Genomic DNA, 22552 nt, shown 5'->3' with positions numbered 1-22552 from the left:
ACATTTTACAAAGCTCACTCTCCTGGCCAAGTGGAGAATGGACTGGGGGCCTGGGGGGAGTGGAAGCAGAGTAGCCTGGAGAGAGACTGGTGGCTGGTACCACTGGAGGCAGAGCAAAAAGGAAAATACAGGATATGTGGAATTTTAAGAAAATTCCACACTAATTTTCCTGAGGTCATTTCCCAATTCCCAAAGCTTCACTTCCAGCACACTCTATTTCCTGCTGAATCAAATCTAAATAACTTTGGTTTCAAGTCCTCCATGATCCTTCCCTGGCCACTTTTCATTGATTGTTGGCTTCTCCGAGCTCCCACGGTACCTCTACTGGTTCAGTTAATAAGCAAGTAAGTGATAACACACTACGTTATCCACACACAGCACTTGAGGGATGCTAGTCTTCCCTTTCAAGACAGACAATCCCTTTAGGACAGGGTCTGTGCTGGCACTTACCTCCTCATCCTCTATCACACGGAGCTCAGCTCCAAACACAGGGCACGTGCTGCAATTGCTTACTGATTGATTAAAAACATAGATCACAAGCATTCATCTCTTCCGTACTTCTCTCACAGGAAGGGTGATTATCTGTCAATATTCATTGCACCATTGAACCAACATGCAATGCATTAATCATCTCTGAGATAACCAGATGAGGCTTTCTTGTAATCTTTGTATTTGGCAGAGATAATTTCACTTGGTTTGGAGTTTATGAGGCCATAAGTGGCTCCCATCTGTTGATGAACATATTTCTAAGAGTCATTTAGTATCAAGTATGGAATACTTGAGGGGAAGTTAAATTGTAACTTTTATATTAAGTGTCATCTTAGCAACAAAGACAAAATTGGAAGCATGTGTTCAATTTTGGTATTTCATTTTCAAAGCTTTAGGTCAGGCAAAGAATTAATTTCATTTGTTTACAAAGTAGATTATGCCTAATAAAATCTATTTTGTTTATGATCACATTTTAGTCAATCCACTGCCTTAGAAAATGAGAGAAATCCGGTTGGCTAATCATTCAACATAGTAAATTACATTATTCCACATCCACAGAACATTGGCCTAATTTAATTATTCAGTAATAGCATCATGAAAATATTCCTCTTTAATACATTTTGAGCAAGGCGCATACCCATGATGAAACAGTGAAGAATCTTGTTTATTCCTTCCTTGTTTGATGACTGACCACGGAATGTAACATAACACTTCTGTGGATAATAACTTTTTCCACATTAAGGATTGTAAAGACAAGGTGGCTTTCACTAGGATCCTTACTGGTACTCTGAATTTTCACTACTTGTCTGTCTTATCTTTTGTCTCCCAGAAATTGGTTCTCTGGTAAGTGCTACTTTACAAAATAAAGTTAAAACAAAATTGGTTTCAATTTATGCATAATAAAGGAAATAGGTGGCATCACTTTCACTCTTTACTGAGATGTAGAAAAACTCCCCAGGAGAATTTATTTCACTCCTGAGATTCTGACCAGGACTAAGGCACATTTCCTCAGCAAAATGCAGTTACACACCAAAGTTTATACAAAACAAAAGTGAAATCTCTCTCTGTCTTTAAAGTTTATCCAAGGGCACCTGGGTGACTCAGTCAGTTAAGTGTCTGACTTTGGCTCAGGTCATGATCTCATGATTTGTGGGTTCAAGCCCTGCATTGGGCTCTGTGCTGACAGCTCAGAACCTGGAGCCTGATTCGGATTCTGTGTCTCACTCTTTCCCTCTGCCCCTCCCCTGATCAACTGTCTCTCTCTGTCTCTCAAAAATAAATAAACGTTAAAAACAAAATAAAATAAATAAGATAAAGTTTATCCCAAACAAAAGCGAAATTCTCTCTCTCTCTCTCTTTAAAGTTCATTTATTCATTTTGAAGACAGAGAGAGAGAGAGAGAGAGGGAGAGAGAGAGAGAAAGAGAGATTGAGAATCGCAAGCATGCTTTGCGCTGTCAGTGCAGAGTCCGACACAGGACTTGAACTCACAAACTGTGAGATCATAACCTGAGCTGAAATAAAGAGCCAGATGCTTAACCAACTGAGCCACCCAGGCACCCCAGAAATCTCTTGATGGATACCCAGAAGATCTGCCCTGAGGGATCTAAATCATATATATATTTCTATAGATATGTTGCATATGCATATATATTGACCTAGTATAATGACCATTATACTGCAGATTGGCCTAGTATTAATGACCATTTCTTGTTATTTTTTTCCTTTTTGGGCTTTTAGCAATATGTATTGTGGCCAAATGTTGGAAATAGTAAAATTCAAACTGATAAAGATAAGCATGTTTAAAATTTTAAATACAAAGGGAATAGCCTTTTAGAATCATTACATGGAATGTATCTGAATTAAGCAATGATAGGTATATGCTATAAAAGTTTTTCTGATCCCTTGATCACTACTTCTTAAAATGCAAATTTTTATGTCAACCAACAACATTTCACTCAAAATGATGACTACTGAAGCACCTTTTCCCTAAAATTCCACAGGGTCTCAGATTTTCACTTGATTCCCTACTCAGTTCCTTATCATGAGGAGAAAGAATAATCTGGATAAAATAGTTTAAAGGTAGATTAAAAAAAAAACACCCCGTGTTTTTGAATATACATTAAAATATGATGACAAATTGGCTCTGCGGCCCATTTTGATCAAAGCCTTAACCCTAGAAGTGAAAAACAGACGTTCCACCCAGAGGAGGTGTTTGAGTTAGGGAACTCTGCTCATTGTGCTCCCGGCCACTAGAACTTGGCCCACGGACACCTGTGGGTCTGGGTGAGGAGAATAAACCTAATGACGGTGGAGCCAATTTGCTCATACAATCTGTTAGGCTGAAAAATTTCAGTTCCCCAGTTACTCGTCATTAGCTACAAGTGCTAGCAAGTAGGGAGGGATAGGATTAGAAAAAGTCAAAAGGGGGGAAGAAAAAGAGGGGGAACAGATTGACTAGAAAATCATTCATGGAATATATTTAACTGGCATCTTAGGTAGCGTGATTCATCTGACTATATGGTAAAGGAGTGCCTGGGTGACTCAGTTGGTAGATGTGACTCTTGATCTCGGGGTCCTGAGTTTGAGTCCCATGTTGTGCATAGAGCTTACTTTTAAAGAACATTTAAGGGGCACCTGGGTGACCAAGTCGGATGCGTCTCCAACTCTTGATATTGCGGCTCAGGTCATGATCCCAGGGTTGTGAGATCAAGCCCTATGTTGGGCTCTGTGTTAAGCACGGAGCCTGCTTGAGATTCTCTCTCTCTGTCTCTCTCCCTCTGCCCCTCACCTCTGCTTACGTGCTCTCTCTCCCTTGAAATATAAAAATAAAATAAAAATAAAACCACTAGATGGTAAATTAGCTATTTTTGTTCAAGAGATGCTACATTTTCAGCACAGAGCTTCAGTATCCCATATTCTCCCCCATGAGTACATATACAATGACACAGGTGTCACTAAGAATGAAGCATTTATAAAAGAGTTTTTACAAGTAAGGGACTTTTCTGGAAAATAAAGGAATAAAAGACCATTTTATAGTTGGTGAGAATAAAGGTTTCTGCTTCCATTCTTGTTTTATGTTCATAGTATTTGTTTGGGCTCTGCCATGGAACATTGCCAGTGGGCAGCACATTATGCCACGCATACTTTTTTTTTCAGCTTTTAATCTCTTTTCAGGTGACAAAATAGTTTTTCTCTTAGGCTAGATTTTACTTGATTTTTCGCTTACGTAATTAAAAAAGTAATAGTGGTTAACAGGAACCCCAGAGTGAGTATATGCCTATCTTGATCGTTAAAATGCTTTGGAAAAAAAAAACCCACATTATAAATATCTTTGTTCTAGGGTCTCATTACCAGTTGCTTCAGCATTAGTGTCAAAATTGGGGTGCTGATTCGGGTGGTCATCAGTGGGATCATTTAGTTCATAGAAAAACTTCCAGGACAGGTAGTGGTATAGAGCAACAGCAAAGAGAAAGGATTTAAGAATGATATATACGTGGATTCTTTTTTTTTAATGTTGATGTTTATTTATTACTTATTTTGAGAGAGAGAGAGAGAGAGAGAGAGAGAGAGAGAGAGAGAGAGAGAGAGAATCCCAAGCAGGTAGAGTCTGACATGGGGCTCGATCTCACAAACCATGAGATCATGACCTGAGCCAAAACCAAGAGTCAGACAATTAACCGACTGAGCTACCCAGGCGCCCCTCTACCTGGATTCTGATTCCAGCCCTGCTACTCACCAGCTGTGTGTCTTTGAATAAAGGTATTTAAAGCAGTATAGACTAATGGCTGGTGCTTACAGGGTAGAGGCGTATTATTTCAATCCTGGTGTGTGATCTCGTGCGAGTTACTTCTGTTAATAGACCATGAATCCCTGGGTTGTACCCACCACACAAGATTACTGCTGTGAGCTTTAAATGAGATAATTTTATGTAAAATTTAGCCTAGTGCCTACACACAGAAAACTCATTAAGCACCTAAGAATGATGTTAACCATTATTATTATTCTTAATTTAGTGCTAAGCATAGCAGAACCTGAAAAATTACTAAATCTTTCAAGCTTGAGTTTCCCCCTGTATAAAAAGGAGATTACATTATGTATCCTCATAGGTTTGTTGTGACAAATAAGTGAGACGGAGCACTGAGTGACTAGCACAATTACTGGTCCCAATTATTCAGAAGCATTTTGAGTGAATGAGAACTATCTGCATATTTGATTGCTAATAAATCATGCAGTGTTGCTAATAAACCATTTTCTTGATCTCAATCATTATTTTCTTCTTAGCATTCAGGCTTTTAAAGTACCCCAGGGCTATTTGCTCATTCTCCCTTTATCTTTATGGTAGATTTCCACAGACTGTTGTCTGTTGTCTATTTCCTCAGACACCCTTACACAATATTTTAATTTCCTTGGCTTCTGATTAAAGAAGCGAGCCCCAGCCTTGTGACATTTATACCTAAGCATTTTCTAGATAGGAAGCCATCTGACCTTTAATAAGGACCATCTTTTAGAAAGCCTTCTTTGTTAGCTACTATTCATACAACCACTTTTGGATCATTTCAGTCTTGCTTTCAAGCATTCTTTAGAAAGATTCATAAATTGGATAGCTTTTATAAGGCACAACTTCCAGTTCTGGAAGGTACTCTTAAAAGAGAGTTAGGGGAATGGGATCTTTGCTAGTTCCATTAGTGCTGAACTCGCAGTGAGGAACTCGCAGTGAGAAACTCTCTTTAGGTCAAAGTTGTCTCCTTGAGTGCATGGCCATTTTGATAAGAATAGTGCGAGGTAATGTAATCCCACTTTAAATTTAGCAGTTATAAAGTTCATGCTACACTGAAAAGGTGGCAGTGGGTGGCACTGCTATCCTTACATTCAAGAAAAAAGTCAGGTGCTCATGTCTTGACCCAAGCAAATCGTTTAACATTCTACAGGCTGTCATGAAAGGTGGACATAAAGATAAAATCGAGGTGTGGCTCTCCCTGCCCTTCAATTCTGTCATTCCTCTGACTGTGTGGCCATTATTCTAAGAGACCATGTGCTCTTTTAGCTTGTCTCTACTGTTTTTAGCTGAGATTCCTTGCTGGGGTGGTCAAAGGACAACACCTGGTTCCTGCCTTAGAAAAATCAATGACACAACAGTTTAGAGCAGGACAGTGTATGGGCAGTGGACCATCCACATTTAGTGGGTGACAACTTAGTGACTTGGAAGGTTTCAATTGACCAGCAATTGGTTGGGCGCTTACGATGTTTAAGGTCCAGCTGTAGACACTGAAATGAACCAAACATGATTTTGTCTCTTTAGGATGAGAATATCCAGTTACAAAATCGTATAGGGAGAAATAATTAGAATATAGAGTAGAAAACACAGGATCTGTAGCAAAGGGGCTGAAAAATAATATGGGACCATAGACCAGGGAGATTATTCTCTGCTATATGATGAAGGAAAGTTTTGTTGCATTTGAGTTACATCTTGGAATATGAGTAAATTTTGCATGTGCAGGAAGAGGGGTTAGTACGTTGGTAGAACAGTTTTGCACAGCACACAGCACTTTTACAGAAAGGAGCAGAATGGGAAACAAACCTAAGGAGGTGGAGAGCATGCTGTCCAAAGGGTTGTGGGGTCACAGGCGCTTGGATTTCATACTCAAAGGTTAAGGTTTTATCCCAGAGGCCACAGATGAGTGGGTGCAAGCTTGGCTTTTTATGAGGACCACATACAGAGTTTTAAAGTTGCAGATATCTGAGCAGAATCGCTCCCAACATTTGTGTTGCCCAGAGCAAGAGTAGGAATGGAGGCGCACATACTGTGTGGCTAAATATTTAGAAGTTTCCAAGTAAGCAATACTTAATACGTGGCCCTTGTTTCCACCCAGCCTCTCCAGAGGGACTGCTCTGGGGCTGCAGGTGACAGGAGCCCTCCGCTCTCCCTGAGAGCCAGCCTGCCACTAGAGGCCTGAGGGCTTCACGGACCTTCAGGAGGAAGGCAGGCCGGAAGCTGTACTCAGGCGGGAGACTGGATCTGCCGCCATGAAGGAGGCACGTGACTGAGGTCTTCAGATTCCCTGGTGGGGTGTGTATGGGATTGGGGGGATGGTTCACGTACCTCACACCTCACTTCTCCGACCTTGGGATTGCCAGGCAGTTCTAAGTACCACCCGTGACTGCACCCCTGACTCCACCTACATCCTAAGCAGAGGGGAGGGCAGACAGACACTTAACCTGAGGAGCACTGTCTGCCTCCACATCCTCCCACTTGAGAGGATGTGGGGTGGCTACCTTGAGGCTACAACAGCCCTTCCTTCTCTGGTTTCAAAGGGCCCAGGCTGATTTTTTTTTTTTTTTTTTTTTTTTTTATCTTCCAGCCCAATCCCAGTGCACCTGATGACAGGGCCCAATTCAGCGTGTGTTCCCATATGTTGTGTGTGCTCCATCAATTGTCAAACTTTAAACCATGGTGCTTAGAAGAAAAAAAAAGTCTCTGGATTTTTGCGTTTGCGGTGTCTGGGTCTTCTAAAGCATCTGACGCCTTTTGGCATGGTCTAAGGGTTGTGCTGTGTCTGAACCCAACCCGTGACCCCGCGTTTCTTGGGTTGGTGCAGGAGTGCAGCCTCAGGGTCTGTGTGAGCAAAGCCCCCCTGGGTGAGCGTAACGCACAGGCAGGGGTCGTAATCACCGCTAATGTGGGGAAGGTGTTTCTGTTGGATTTTTGTTTTGCAGCAGAGGAGGGATGTGGATGGTTGGGAGTTTGGAAAGCAAGGAGGAGCGGAATGGAGGACGAATGGAAAATGTGGTAGACGGAGGAGAGCCTCCGGGATCAAGCACTTCCATGAGGGTCCAGAGGGAGCAGGGGCTGTGGGCTGGGCACCGGAGGAGTTGGATAGAGGGGCGACGGGAGATCACGTCAGAAGTGCTCCGTGGTCAGAGGAAGAGACGGGGCCGAGGGTCAGTCTGAGGTCCTCAGTGTTTCATGGTTGAACTGTTTCTCCCAGACAGTGGACGTCCTGACTCCTGGTACCTCTTAGTGTGACCTTATTTTAAAAAAAGGGTATTTGTAGATGTCATTAGGATGGGCCTTAACCCGCTACGGCTGATGTTCTTATAAGAAGAGAAGACACATGGGGCGCCTCGGTGGCTCAGTCAGTTGAGTGTCTGACTTCAGGTCAGGTCATGATCTTACGGTTCGTGGGTTTGAGCCCCCCGTCGGGCTCTGTGCTGACAGCTCAGAGCCTGGAGCCTGCTTCGGATTCTGTGTCTCCCTCTCTCTCTGACCCTCCCCCGCTCACTCTCTCTCTCTCGTGCTAGCTCTCTCTATTGCTCTCTCTCTCTCTCTCAGAAATAAATAAAAACACTAAAAGAGTTAAAAAAAAAAAAAAAAGAAGAGAAGGCACATGCAGGGAGGCCAGGTGACAAAGAGGGAGAGACGGAGTGAGGGAGATATTAGTCCAGCATCATCAAGGACCACCGGCCACCACCAGCAGACGGAAGGAATCAAGGAGGGATCCTCTCCTACAGGGTTCGTGGAGAGTGTGGCCCTGCCAACCACTGGGTTTTGGACTTCAAGCCTCCAGAACTGTGAGACAATACATTTCTGTTGTTTGAAAGCACCCAGTTTGTGGTAGTTTGTTACAACAGCCCTAGGAGCGAACACATAGCTTTGACGGCACACCGGCAGTGCTGGCTCTCTCTGAACCCGGCATTCAGTGAAGTGAGCCTTCATCCCAGCTGGCACCCGAGTGTGCAAGTTCTCTCCTACAGGCCCATCCTCTCCCCAAGAAATGAAGCCCCTCTATGTCACCTAGCTGTGTATGAATTCACGGTGGGCTTCAATGATCTACTCTACAAAAAGGCATAAACACAAGGCATTAATTTACTGCAGGTATCAATTGCCTCCTATATAAGAAGGCGGTTTCCCAGTTAACTTAAAAGGTTTTAATGTACAGTACTCCCATTGGGTACTGCCATATTCTGATTTGGTTTTTGAAGGTATTTGGGGTAGCATTTCGAGGTAGTATCTTTAATCTCCCATAGTAAAAATTATTCAGAAAACCTACAGGAGATTTTCATCTCTAGAAGGAGCATTTTTCAGAGAGGAAATTGTTGCAGCACTGAATTGCCAAAAAGACAGCTGAAAAAATGGGTCATGCTTTCATCCCATTCTGGGACAGGAGCCGCCAAGCGGTTCCCTCCTCATTTTTGTCTCTCGTAAACAAGCTGCATTAACAAGTTACTTTAAAAAAACGTACTAATTTCCCCAGTGAATTACACAGGAAAGAATCCAGTGTTCCCTCCAGAGAACTCAAATAGTTGTTTGTTCTCAGAGCTCAGGTGTGGTAAAATAGCTGTCGGCTAAAAATGCACGCTGGCTATTGGCCAGTAGGCTGGAGCTTTCCATCACTGCAGCCCTGATTTCTCACATCGGTGTGCAACTCGTAGCTTGCTTAGTGGAAAAAAAAAAAAAAGGACTTGATTTTCAATTTCAATTTAATTACACAATCTATAGTGCCTGGTGGGAAGGATTTAGGGGCAAAGATTAATGCTCAACAGTGCTCCATTTTACATTCTTTTCTGATGAAGAACACTGTATTGATTATCCAAAGCGAGTTTTCCAACTTGTGTTTTAAAAGCTAAATTCTTAAATAAAACATTAAAAAAAGGGGGGAGGGGGAGGAATCTCACGGTTTGTGGGTTCGAGCCCCGCGTTGGGCTCTGTGCTGACAGCTAGCTCAGAGCCTGAAGCCTGTTTCAGATTCTGTATCTCTCTCTCTGCCCCTCCCCTGCTCATGCTCTCTCTCTCTCAGAAATAAATAAAACATTTAAAAAAAAGCCAAATTCTGGGAGTAGCAGAGGGATTTAAAGAAGGGGTGTGACTTCGTTTCTTGGCTCTTTGCCAAAATTAGATAAACTGGAGATGTGAGATGCCTCTTTGAGTTGTTTCAGCAGTGGAAAGCTCTTCTATACTTGGGAGAAGAAAGAATGGAAATTCTATTGTAAAATTAGAAATACCAGCTGGCAGACACTGATTGAACAATACAACTATCTGTTTTAAGAATGACTGTATAATGAATATACTTAAGAGTCTTCCTTATTATGTTAAAGTGCAAAGAATTTCACTCTCATTGGGCCTGGAAACCATTATGATTTCATCTGGCAACAAATCAGTGTCTCAGATTACAAGTAAATATTTGGTGTTCTATTTTGGTGTCTACATATTCTATCAGTGTAGCCACAAGTAAAAAAGAAGGAATACGTAGGAAATGTAAATCTGCCCATAAGATGGGGCCTTAATATATTTCTCCATCAATTGCTTTAACTTGTTAACTTAATAAAATAAACAGGTCTCTTTATAAGAAAAAGTATTCCCTGTGTGACTTGAATAAATAAAAATGGTAGCAATAAACCTTCCCGCTTAACTGATGTCAGCCTTACCAAACCACTTGAGCACATACAAATCATCGAAAATACAATGATAAAGAAATGAAGCTCGAAAGGCAAATAAACTATCTGAAGTAGCTAACTGGTTTTGCCATTGCACAATGACAGCATTTTCAAGTATTAAGGTGGCTGTTACTATGAATCAACATTTTCAATTACACGAAGAGCAAAAGGATACCTACTCAGCATTAAATTTTGCTGCTGAACTTGCACAATAGTACATTAGCCAAATAAGTTAACTATTTTTAGAGCTTGATGAGCTCCAGGGCATCTGGCACAGATTAGGTAACACTGGAACTTAATTTGGGCGGAATGACAATGGGGAGTAGAATTGGGGCTTATTTGGGAGAGCACTAGAAGAGTTCGGAAAATGTACCCTTGACTGGTTTAAAAGTAGACCTGCCACCCTTCTCCTTGGCGTATAATGTATGCCAAAGGGGAACGATGAAAAAAAAAAAAGACATGGAGGCTTGCGTTTGTGGGTGGAGCCTGAGCTTACTGGGCCTGCTTGGCCTATGGAAAGAGGAGGTGGGGCGAGGTAAGACAGGGTTTGGTGAAAGCTCCTTGGTTTCAGGGATAGTTTTATTCAACCCGCTTTAACAGTTATAGAAGTGATTCCATTTGCCAGTAAATAAAAAGTAACAAGATAAGAAAATAGGGAAGCAGACGGGAAGAGTTTGGCTAACTGAGCGTAGAGATCAAAGACCATAATGGAAAGGAACTTGCAGGCTTCTACTGCTAGGGGTTCTGCTCTGATTTGTTTGGGAGGGAGTGACTTTCAGCTGGGCAAATTAAAACTTGGGAAAATCACACAGAAGAGTCACTGTAGTTAAGGCAAAAGTAGATAAAAGTATCTATTTGCAGCCATGATAGTATCAATGCAGAGGTCATGTTATGTGCAGAGGGAAGCTTACAAATCACAACTGGCAGTCCCATTTCTCCACCGTCTCCTTTGGTGGGTGTGCAGAGAGGGAAGGAATGAGATGGGGGACAAAGAAAGCACATGGTCATCCATGCAGGACCAGTTTATTTGTTTTCAGAACCAACAGACGTGTATTGCTCCTACCCAATTATTAACAAAATTTTTTTCCGTATTTACAAATGCTTGATTATTAACCTCCGAAACATAATCGACATTATAAGTTATGAGAAGTGAGGAAATACCTGGTCGGTGATATATTTCTGGATGTGTTCTCTAGTCACTGAAAGAGAAAGCAAAAATAAATGTGACATTAAAGTGTGAAAATGAAGTAAATGCAGTTCTGATCCTGCTCTATTCTCACTCAAAACTCCAAAGCAGTCATAGGCTCTCTGGGCAAACATTTGTATTGCAGTATGAACCTTTACAATCACTCCAGTAATTGGAATGAAAAAAAAAAAAAAAAAAGCCAAATCCTAAATAAACCACATTGGGCAAAGGTAATAGAAAACAGAGTGGAAATCCGGTAAGGGTGATACCAGGAGAAAGTATTAAACTTTGGTGGAGAAGTGAAGAGATGAAAAGGACCGAATAAAACTTGAACAACAGCCCGTCCAAGGCTTCCAAACAATGACAACCTGTTCAAGTATAATACTAACATTGAGCTCATGGAACCTTGCAGACTGGACAAGGAGACCTAATGTGGCAGGTGGCAAAGGTGCTACTTTTGAAAACTTTTCCTGTACCTGTGAAGATAATAAAGGCATTATTATATTTTGTTGTTATGGTACCACAGAGAGTAGAGTGAAAACCCACAGTTTTATAAAAGGTATCTTGGTCAGGCCAAGAAAAAAACCACACAGATAATGCATGAAAGGCAACAGGGGGTGTAAAGAAAAAGGACATTAAAATAATAAACCTCCAGGGTGCCTGGCTGGCTCAGTTGGTTAAGTGTCTGACTTCAGCTCCGGTCATAATCTTACAGTTCGTGGGTTCAAGACCTGCATCGGGCTCGCCGCTGTCAGTGCAGAGCCTGCTTTGGATCCTCTGTCCCCCTCTCTCTGCCCCTCCCCAGCTCTTTCTCATTCTCTCTCTCTCTCAAAATAAATAAATAAACTTAAAAAAATAAAATAATAAACCTCCATGGTGATAACAGCCTGAATGTGATCAGTGTTTTATATGTCTTAAATAAAAGGGAAAAAATCCATAGTAATAATAAATAAGCAACAAACCATCAAGAAAGAGAGAAGAAATTTTATGACACTATTGTATTCTGTACTTGTGAACATCTTGGTATGATATACATTCCATTAAACAGATCCTTTTAAAATTTTAATTAAGATAATTGTGAAAGGGCGTCTGGGTGGCTCAGTCAGTTAAGTGTCCGACTTTGGCTCAGGTCATGGTCTTGCGGTTTGTGAGTTCGAGCCCCGTGTCGGGCTCTGTGCTGACAGCCTGGAGCCTCCTTTGGGTTCCATGTCTCCCCCTCTGTCTGCCCCCATGCTTATGCTCTGTCTCTGTCTCTCAATAATAAATAAAAACGTTAAAAAAAAGATAATTGTGTAGTCACGTGCATTTGCAGGAAATAATACAGACACATCGTGTGTCCCTTTACCCAGTTTCCCCCAATGGTGACATCTGGAAGAGCCATAGCACAGCATCACAGCCAAGGTGCTGGCGATGAGGCAGCCAGGATACAGAGCATTTCACACACCATGGAGATCGTTCAAGATGTCCTTTTATAGCCACACCTATTTCCTCCCACACCCTCCCACTTCTTAGCCCCAGGCACCCACTAATCTGTTCTCCATTTCTACCGCTTTGCCATTTCAAGAACATTATATAAATGGAATCATACATTTTATAACCTTTAAGATAGGTTCTTCTCCCTTAGCAAGGTTCTCCAGAGATTCATTCATGTTGCTGTGTGTATTCCTATATGTTCATTCCTTTTCACTGAGGCGTAGTATTCATGGCATGGATGTACAGAAGTATATATGTATGTATTTAAAATCTATTATTTTTTAAATTCAAGTTAGTTAACATACAGTGTAATCTTCGTTTCAGGAGTTGAACCCAGTGATCCATCACTTACATACAACACCCAGTGCTCATCCCAACAAGTGCCCTCCTAATGTCCCTCATCATTTAGCCCATCCTCTACTCATCTCCCCTCCTGCAACCCCCAGCTTGCTCTCTGTATTTAAGTGTCTCTTATGGTTTGCCCCCCTCTCTGTTTTCATCTTATTTTTCCTTCCCTTCCCCTATGTTCATCTGTTGTTAAATTCCACATATGAGTGGAATCATAATTGTCTTTCTCTGTCTGACTTGTTTCACTTAGCATAATATACTCTAGCTCCATCCACGTTGTTGCAAAAGATTTCATTCTTTTTGATCACACAGACACACAGACACACACACACACACACCACATCTTCTAACCATTCTAACCATTCACTCTGGGAAGGTGTGACACACAAAGGAATGGTGTGTCTAACCATTCACTCATTGAAAGACATCTGGGTAGTTTCTAGCTATTATGAATAAAACTTCTATTAACATTTATGTATAGGTTTTTTTGTGAGTGCAAGTCTTTACTCCTCTGGGGTAAATGCCCAGGAGTGAGGATGCTGGGTTGTATGGTAGCTGCATGTTTAGTTGTTTAGTTAGTCTCAAAAATAAATAAATGTTAAAAAAAAAAGAAACTGCCAAATTGTTTTACTTTAAGACATATAATGAAGAATTGATATTTACCAATCAATTAATCAACCCCAAAATAAGTATATTTGAAAATTTTACTAAGTGTTCTGTATCAGGCAAGGTGTTACATGAGATACAGTATAAGGAGCATATGCAATGGAGTGACAGTGTTAAGACTGGACTAATTTAATCATGTCACCACCACAAAATACCAGGGGCCCATCTTGGAGTCCTTATATAATAAGAGCCAATTTCCTTCATTTTTTAATGGCATTGCCCAATAAGTTATTCTTGATATGGTTTAAAAAAATTTTTTTACATTTATTTATTTTTGAGAGACAGAGAGAGACAGAGCACAGTTGGGGGAGGGACAGAGAGAGACACACACACACAGAATCTGAAGCAGGCTCCAGACTCCAAGCAGTCAGCACAGAGCCTGACATGGGGCTCAAACTCACAAACTGTGACATCATGACCTGAGCCGAAGTTGGACCCTTAACCGATTGAGCCACTCAGGAGCCCCTCTTGATATATTTTAATAGTTAGATTCTTTGTTGGATTATATACCGTATGTTTAAAGAAGAGGCAACGTGGTTTGTGGGAAAGGCTTGGCCATTTGAATCAGATCATCAGTATTGCCAAGAAGAGAAAACAGAACATCCATGCAGAAGGAAGAGCACGCACAAAGCCATGTGACAAGGGGGAGCCGAGGGCGTCCAAGGCCTGGAAAGGAAGCCAACACGGCCAGAGTAGAGAAATAAGGGTCGGGGTGTGTGGTGTCAGATGATGCCGGGCAGCTAGTGCTGGAGACCCCTTTGGGGAGATTTATGATCATTACAAGAGCAGTGGGAAGTCAGTCATTAAGGAAATTTGGGCCAGGGTGTGTGTAGGGACATTGGAATGGCATGGTCAAATCTTGATTTTTCACAGACCACTCAACTCTTGTTGCTACTAACTCTTGTAGGCTGGAGGGGGTACTGGGAACGGCAGCTGCCACTACAAAAATCTTAGTTTTGTTGCCTTAGGAACCAAGGGAAATCTGAAGGAATTCAGGAGAAGAATGAGAGCCCAAACAATCAAATCATCATCACCTAATAACGTAGCAGCTCACTGGACTCTAGCAAACGGAGAGACAACAGCCTGCTATCTAATTACAGCCCTCCCATTGACAAGGTGTTTGATGTGGAGCTCGTTAACTAATGCCCTGCCTGTTTGGCCATCTATAACAAAGAGTTCATAATATCTATCCCTCTCCAGATTTGTGAGGGTTAAAATGAAATAAGTATGAATTTTGCAGGCAAAGGATAAGCGAAGGGCATTCTAAGGGCATTCCAAGGAGCCGTGACAGGAAGAACCGTCTCAGGGGCAAGAAGAGGGCGTATCTGGATGACTCTCAAGGTGTTTGGAGTGGCGTATGGAGCCAAAACATTTGCCAGAGGAGGTGGGAAGTATGGGCTGTGGGAAGAGGGTAAGAGAACAGCCATGGGATGTCGTTGGTGGAAGTGAGGCTGAGAAGGGGTTTTCAGGCCGTGGGAGGCCAACAGGGGTTTTTCATCAGGGGGCAAGGCTGTGCTTGAGAAGGATGGCTTTGGTGACGGTGTGGAGGATGGGGTGACAGTGAGGGGCAGACAGGTGGCAGGGAGAGCAAGAGAGGAATGCCCACTGCGCAGGCAGGAGTGATGAGGGGCCCAGTCCAGGAGGGAGAGCAGAGGTGGAGGGATGCCTGGAGTTGGTGGCCTTTCTGAGGTAGGTTCTGGAGACTGACTGGATGTGGGAAGTATGGGAGTGTGGGGGGCAAGAGCATCCCCTACGTTTTCAGCAAGGGGAGCTTATGGATAATTGTATTAGCAAACATATGGTGGGGAAAAGGAACAGAATTTAAAAAGAAGTTATAAGGGGAGCCCTCTGAGCTTGTCCCCATAATTAAAATGAAGATATATGTATGTTATGAAAACTGACATGGCAATTATGGTAAACAGAATAACGGGCCCTCTAAATGTCCACATCCTAATCTCTGAAACCTGTGAATATGGTACCTTCCATGGCAAAGGGGCTTTGCAGATGTGGTTCAGGGTCTGGAGATGGGAAGATTATCTGGGATTATCGGGACGCACCCAATGTAATCACAAGGGTCCTTCTAAGAGACAGGAAGGACAATCAAAGGCAGAGGAAAGGGGAGGCAGGGGCCGGAGTGACCCAGTGAGGAAACGGGCCACGAGCCAGGAAGGGGGGCAGCCTCCAGACTTGGAAAAGGGACGGAAGTGGATTCTCCCCTCGAGCCTCCTGAAGGTATGCAGTCTTGCTGTACCTTTATTCTGGTCTAGTGAGACCATTTTGGAGAGTCTGACTTCCAGAAGTTTAAGAGTAAAACATCTGTGAGAGCCCCAGTTGCAGCTACAGGTAGGAACCCAGGACACAAACCTGGGCTGTGTCATAGGATGACAAGACAGGCTGGGCACAAATTTCCTTGGTGAAGGGTCAGAATGAGTCTAGGATTTGTGTCATCTGTCCAAATGAGGAAGAGGCAGGGGGCTGTTAGTGGGACATGTGGCCAGGTTATGTCCAGCTCAGACACCAAGGCAGGTGCTATGCTGGGAGGCTGGGGGATATGACGAGGGCTGATTCAGAAGATAACAGGGCAGGCTTCTAGTTACTGAGGTCATTTAGTCGGCTGAGGATCATAGGGACTCAGAAGCCAGGCATACCATTTCTGTGAGTTACAGTTATTTAAATGTAAGAAAAACCATCTCCTCCCTTGAGCTATTCAAACTCTAATGAATTAAAATATATAATTATATAACTATTTTGTGGCCCTAGTGGTTATGATTGTGGCTAATAATTTTTTTTTCTCTTGCTTACGGATCGTCTTAGGCTGGTGGAGACATAAATGTTCCTCGGCCGATGCAAGAAAAAAAGGAGGGAATCCCATTAAGGAAAACCTAAGTCATTCCCAAGTTTATTCAAATCATATTTGAAAAAGAGGAATGGAATTTAGGGGATAAATGGTAACTGCCTAAGCCTTTGCTAATAAAAGATTAAGAAGTATGTGGTGTAGCATCTTTTAATTATTTTTTCTAGCATCTTGAATATACAATGTTTGAAATCTCTGGTTGGATCAACATTATTTTGCTCAGAGGTTTGTGGACTTTGCATACTGATTCTTTCCTGTTTCCAAGTACATTTGCTTTTAGGCTATTTTTATTCACTTTAAAGGAATTTTAATAACTTTCTGTTGACAGCATGGACAGCTGGTCTTGAGAATTAAAGAAAATTCACTTGCTGATTGAGGAAGGAAGTGACATCAATGAGCTTCTAAAGTCAGCCTAGAGGGGGAAATTGGTTTGTGAGAGAGTGGCCTTTCATTGCACTGTATTTATCGAGCGATGCCTTGAGATGCAAATTGCTGTATCAATCAAACCTATGGTGCCTACCTCCAACCAACTTAGTGCAAACTGAAGGAACAATGCCCTAAAACACTGAGAGGAAAACGGATGAGGGGTACAGGAACCTGAGGGCTAAGTGAATTACAGGAGCTCATGATCCCCTCTCTCTGGGCTGATACTTCCTTCCTTGTCAAGCCTCAGTTTCTTTGTCTAGAAAATGAGTTTGATGTAATCTACTCATTGAAGTTGGTTGAAGGCAGTCTGTTTCTGTAACAGGAAGACCATGTACCAATATATATAGTGTAGACGTGTTATCTCTCCACTTTGTCCCAAAGAGAGCTATTAACTGCCTTTTTATCCCCCACTGAGAGCTATCTGGAAATAAGGATCGTCAGGTAGTCATCTAACAGCTACTACCTTGATCTCTTTTATAAATTTTTTTTATAGTTTTTATTTATTTTTGAGACAGAGAGACAGAACATGAGTGGGGGAGGGGCAGAGAGAGAGGGAGACACAGAATCTGAAACAGGCTCCAAGCTGCTAGCACAGAGACCGATGCAGGCCTTGAACCTACAAACCGCGAGATTGTGACCTGAGCCGAAGTTGGATGCTTAACCGACTGAGCCACCCAGGCGCCCCTACCTTGATCTCTTGATACTTGAAAGATCAGTATTCATTGTTCATAATTCTACTTCAGAAAAAGGCAGGCACCCAAATCAGGGCTTTAAATAACAATGACAATAGTGATAACAATGTAATTGTTATAATAATGAGTGACGTAATTCTTCACCACCATCAGAGAAGTTCCCTCTGCAACTGCTAATCCATTTTGCAAAGATGATGTGGGGCAAGTGCGTCGCATGTGTAAGTGTGGGCTGTGTCAATGTGAGCGCACATACGTGGATACACGCACACCTGTGGGAGAGGCAGAAAAGACCTTTTATACATTTTATGCTATGAGCTGAAACATTAGATTGCTATTACTTATTTCTTAGCTCATTTTAGAAAGTGTTTGACACAGCTATAGTGATGGTTCAAAAATAGGTAAATAATTTGAGTCTGAGTTGACAATCTGGTATCAAAGTGAATTTATTTCAGTGCAAGAGATAGACGCATTAATGTTGGTTTCCTTTCCTTGTCTCTAAACATATTTGGGATAGTCAATTAAATTTTCAAATTTTATGAGTTAAAGATGAAATTTGAGCTACTCAAAAAATATTGATTAAGAATGGATGAGTTCTCAACAGCCACAGGCTTCAGGCCAAAGGATTTTCAGATTATCCCCAAGCCTGGAGACGCTTCGACTCTAGCAAAAGTCACTCATTTGATCCTCCAGCAATATTTTAATGAGCATCTATTCTGGACAAATATGTTCGTGTGCTGGAGGCACAGAAGTAAAGTAGGGGAAACAAGATAAGCACACAAAAAGGAACCAACGTGAAATCACAGAGCTGTAAGGATTATTAGTAAATTGTATAAGCACGTAGATCAAATGATATTTAAATCATAATGCAGTAGAAATGGGGATGCATCACTTTCAGATTTTCCTGGTCTTGGCTTTGTCGTTCTTGACAAGCCGTACAGTATTTAGCACATAACTTCACTTCTCTGGTCTTTGCTTTGCTTGTAGTGCATAATGACAATGTTTCAAGTACAGATAGTTTCTAAGTTTATTTCCAGTTACTTAAATTCTTTGGCCCTAGAAAGAATGAGGGAGATTGAACATTTCCATAGAAGTGGCACAAATGCAAAAGAGAAGAGGCAGAGCCACCTGGATGGCTCAGTTGGTTAAGCATCTGACTCTTGGTTTCAGCTCAGGTCATGGTTTCGCATTTTGTAAGTTTAAGCCCTGTAGGGGGCTCCGTGCTGACAGTGCAGAGCCTGTCTGGGATTCTCTCTCTCTCTCTCTCTCTGCCCCTTCCCTGCTTGTGCTCTTTCTCTCAAAATAAGTAAACAAACTTAAAAAAATGAGAAAAGGTAATGTTTGGTGGGGGAAACTGAGAGTGCCTCATGGAGGCAATAGCATTTGATAGCAGGTTGGGGGAAAGGTATTTCACATAGAAGAAAGAGCATGAACAAAAAAACAGAACTAGGAGGTGCAGGGGGAATGTACAGGGAGTAGCGAACAGTTGCACTTGACTTCAGAAGAGTCTGTATGTATATTAGTGAGTAATAAGAGGCAAGGTAAAACCTGTGTGATAAACTAATATCGTGGACGGTCCTAAATACTTAGGGAGAAAATTTGACATTTGTTTACTAAGGGAGCGCTAGAAGATTTTTGAGCCAGAAATTGGTCAAAACTGTTTGAAGCTTCATCTAACAATGCTTTGGCTGGAGGAGGGGGGACATGGACAAGAATGAAGTTGACTATGACCTTCTGGGTGAATAGAGCAGCCTTAACAACTCAGATGGGGGGCTGAGGCAGTGGGAGAGTGGAAAGAAAGGAATTAATGATGGCCGAGATCATTTTTTTTCTTGCTTTGTCTGTATTTTTTTATTTTCAATTTTTTTTGTATTCAAGTATAACTAACACATAGTGTTATACTACTTTTAGGTCTATAATGATTGAACAATTCTGTGCATTAGTCAGTGCTCAGACATGGCCAAGATCTTAAGCTTAGTTACCTGGGAGATGTGCTTTGTGCAAAGGTGGAAATGAGATAGAGCCAGTTTAGAACAGTAAATTTGGTGAGTAATGGTGGTGTGATCATCAGCTCAGTTCCGCATTGGTTAAGTTTAAAATACCAGTAAGACATTCTAGAGAATGAAGAAAGTGAACTCAGGAAAGAGGTCAGTATCAGGCTGTCTTCTGTAGAGAGATGATGGGGTAGAGCCTAAGAACACAAGACTCATTTTACAAGTAGGGAGAGGGAAACAAACAGCAAATCAGAACTCTGGGAAACGGTTCTACCTTATTTATATTTGACTGATTTGTGCCTCCTCAGGTAATGGAATTCAAAGTTTACATCGTTCACAATGAACACGAAGAGACACTATCTCTAAGCGAAACTAAGTTAAGCCAAATGAAGGATTTACTACCAGGCACTAGCAAGTTAGAAGGCTGATTTCAGAGCTTATGTTCTCACTGGTCCTGGATGTGAGTCAAAGGCTATGAATTCTGACACTAGGCCAGTGTGTGTTTTTTTCTTTAACACATCAAACAATAAACTCAGTTCTCCATGGATGCTGCCTGCGTATCCCACAAATTTAACTCAATTTGGACACTACCTACCTGGAAAGAGTGACAGATCCTACAGATTAAGGAAGGGCTCAGCCCTACATGACTATCCCCCACCCCTCACTTTAGATGCCAGTTGCTAGGCTAGGTGGTCCTCTGTGCTTTTGACTGACAAGCTATAGATGGAAGGTGCCAACACCCCCTTCTCGGGCAGGATTGATTAATTTGCTGGAGAGGCTCACAGAACTAAGATATATTTTACTTACTGGATTAGTGGCTTATTATAAAAGGATATAACCCAGAACAGCCCGATGGAAGATGCATAGGGCAAGGTATGTGGAAAAGGCAAAGAAGCTTCCAGGCTCACTGGATGTCTCACTCTCTCTGAATGTGCACAAGTTTACCAACCCAGAATTGCTCTGAACTCTGTCTTTCCAGGTTTTTTTTTTTTTTTTTTTTTTTTTTTATGGAGGTCACATTACATAGCTATGGTTGATTAGCTCACTGGCTGCTGGTGACTGCCCTTAAAGAAGAATTTTACTTTCGACTTCAAACAAGAGTTTAAGTCAAACAAGATTTTTTTCTTTTTAATAAAAAGAGCAACACTAAATGGCAACACTGAACTGCGCTGTTTATTCTTAGCTAACTTTTAGAGTACCGGAGACTACAGACAGTATGTATGGATCTTTTTTTCAATTACCTCTTTTCCATACATCAACACTTACTCACTTAAGGCTAGGACTAGCTGCAAGGATTGTTAATGTGCTGTAATTGTTAGTCAATCTCCCAGCTCTTTGTCCATGATGTAAACATACCTCCAGAGAGTTTGTTTGGATAGTGTAAGTTACAGTCCTGTGGAGAGAAAAAGTGGAGGCTACGCTTTCTCCAATGGTCCCTCTGCATGATCTGGGGTCACGCCGTGGCATGTGGTGGGTCTGTGGTTTGGCCATCAGAGCCCAGCTATAAACAGGCAGCTCTTACGTGGCTCTGTGTGGCATGGATTCCCCAGTATCAACCAACGTGATATTATCGTGTATAATACCACTGGGGAGGAGAGACTCAGGATTTTTATACTTTTATTTCATTTCCCTTACTTTTCCTATACTTTTTGGCAGTTTAGGGAATTTTGCCATTTGTTAGTTTGTTTTACATTTCATCGTGCCTAAGTATACCCAATCATCCCTCCTAGCCCAGGGGTGGGGGTCAAGAGTGAGGGCGTTGGGAATGGAGATGACACGAGGGTAGCAGGTGTCATGAACCAATTCTGTGGTGGGAATCCTTTCTAGTACCCAGGAAAGGGCAGGAATAACAAAGCTGAACATGACCTAGGGTTGTACCACAGTGAATTCTTCTTTAATCAGATACTTGCATCATTAAATTAATTAAGGGGAAATGATTTCATATTCATTTGAATAAAAATGGACTCCTAGCTTCTTGCTTTTTGTAAGAAAAGAGTTTTGGGTTTTTTTTTTTTAATGTTTTTTATTTATTTCTAGGAGAGAGAGAGAGACAGAGTGAGCAGGGGAGGGTCAGAGAGAGAGGGAGTCAGAGACTGAAACAGGCTCCAGGCTCTGAGCTGGCAGTCAGCACAGAGCCCGACGCGGGGCTCGAACCCACGAACCGCGAGATCATGACCTAAGCGAAAGTCGGACGCTTAACCGACTAAGCCACCCAGGCGCCCCAAGATTTTTGGGTTTTAAAGCTCACTATTTTTTTTTCACTTAGCAGGAAAACACTGATTATTCTGTTTCTCAAAGAACACAGAATAATTTTTTTTGTTATTTTTCTTCCTTTTGGAAAACATGGATTTCTAGTTAAGTCTGGCTGTTACTATGAAAGTCATAATTTGAATAAGGCACTCACATTCATGAATCCCTAAACCATTTTGTACATGACTTTTTACATGATTTTTTATTTTAAAATCTCTCATTTTTTTTTCTTGAAAGAACAGAGAACATAAACCTTTGGAGTTTTAAGATGCAGGCAAATAAAATATTAATTCTGCTCTAGTGCTATAGTGAGTGCTTACGTCAATATAATTCTCCTTACCAGGATGCCTGGGTGGCTCAGTTGGTTAAGGGTCCGACTCCTGGTTTCGGCTCAGGTCATGATCTCACAGTTCGTGGGTTTGAGCTGCGCGTCAGGCTCTGTGCTGTCAGTGCAGAGCCTGCTTGGGATTCTCTCTCTTCCTCTATCTCTCTCTCTTTCCTCTTCCCCATTTGGGCCTGCTTTCTCTCTCTCAAAATAAATAAACCTAAGAAATTATATATATATACATATACATATATATATATTGCTCCTTACATTTAAAACACCAAGCAGTATAAATAAAAACTTAAGATGCTAATTTATTTCCACTCACTGCCTTGCCATTCTTTCATTCTCTGTTAACCAAATTAAGGTGGATAATACTTTCGTAGTTTAAATCACCAGTCACAATCTTAGGGAACTA

The 22552-nt window shown here is 41.8% G+C and overlaps 1 protein-coding gene across 1 annotated transcript in view; it reads right to left on the bottom strand.

Annotated features, from left to right (window-relative positions):
• Positions 1-22552, bottom strand: part of CHST9 (carbohydrate sulfotransferase 9) — a 204614-nt gene that overhangs the window by 17468 nt on the left and 164594 nt on the right. Inside the window, exon 4 of the mRNA XM_039217563.1 lies at positions 11085-11122. Coding sequence (XP_039073494.1) covers positions 11085-11122 — 38 coding nt within the window. The remainder of the gene's footprint in view (positions 1-11084; positions 11123-22552) is intronic.

The sequence above is a fragment of the Hyaena hyaena genome, unplaced genomic scaffold, assembly GCF_003009895.1.
Source record: "Hyaena hyaena isolate Hyena2069 unplaced genomic scaffold, ASM300989v1 scaffold_14, whole genome shotgun sequence".
Lineage (NCBI taxonomy): Eukaryota > Metazoa > Chordata > Mammalia > Carnivora > Hyaenidae > Hyaena > Hyaena hyaena.
The sequence above is the reverse complement of the archived record's forward strand: the minus strand, read 5'-3'. Positions and strand labels throughout refer to the sequence as shown.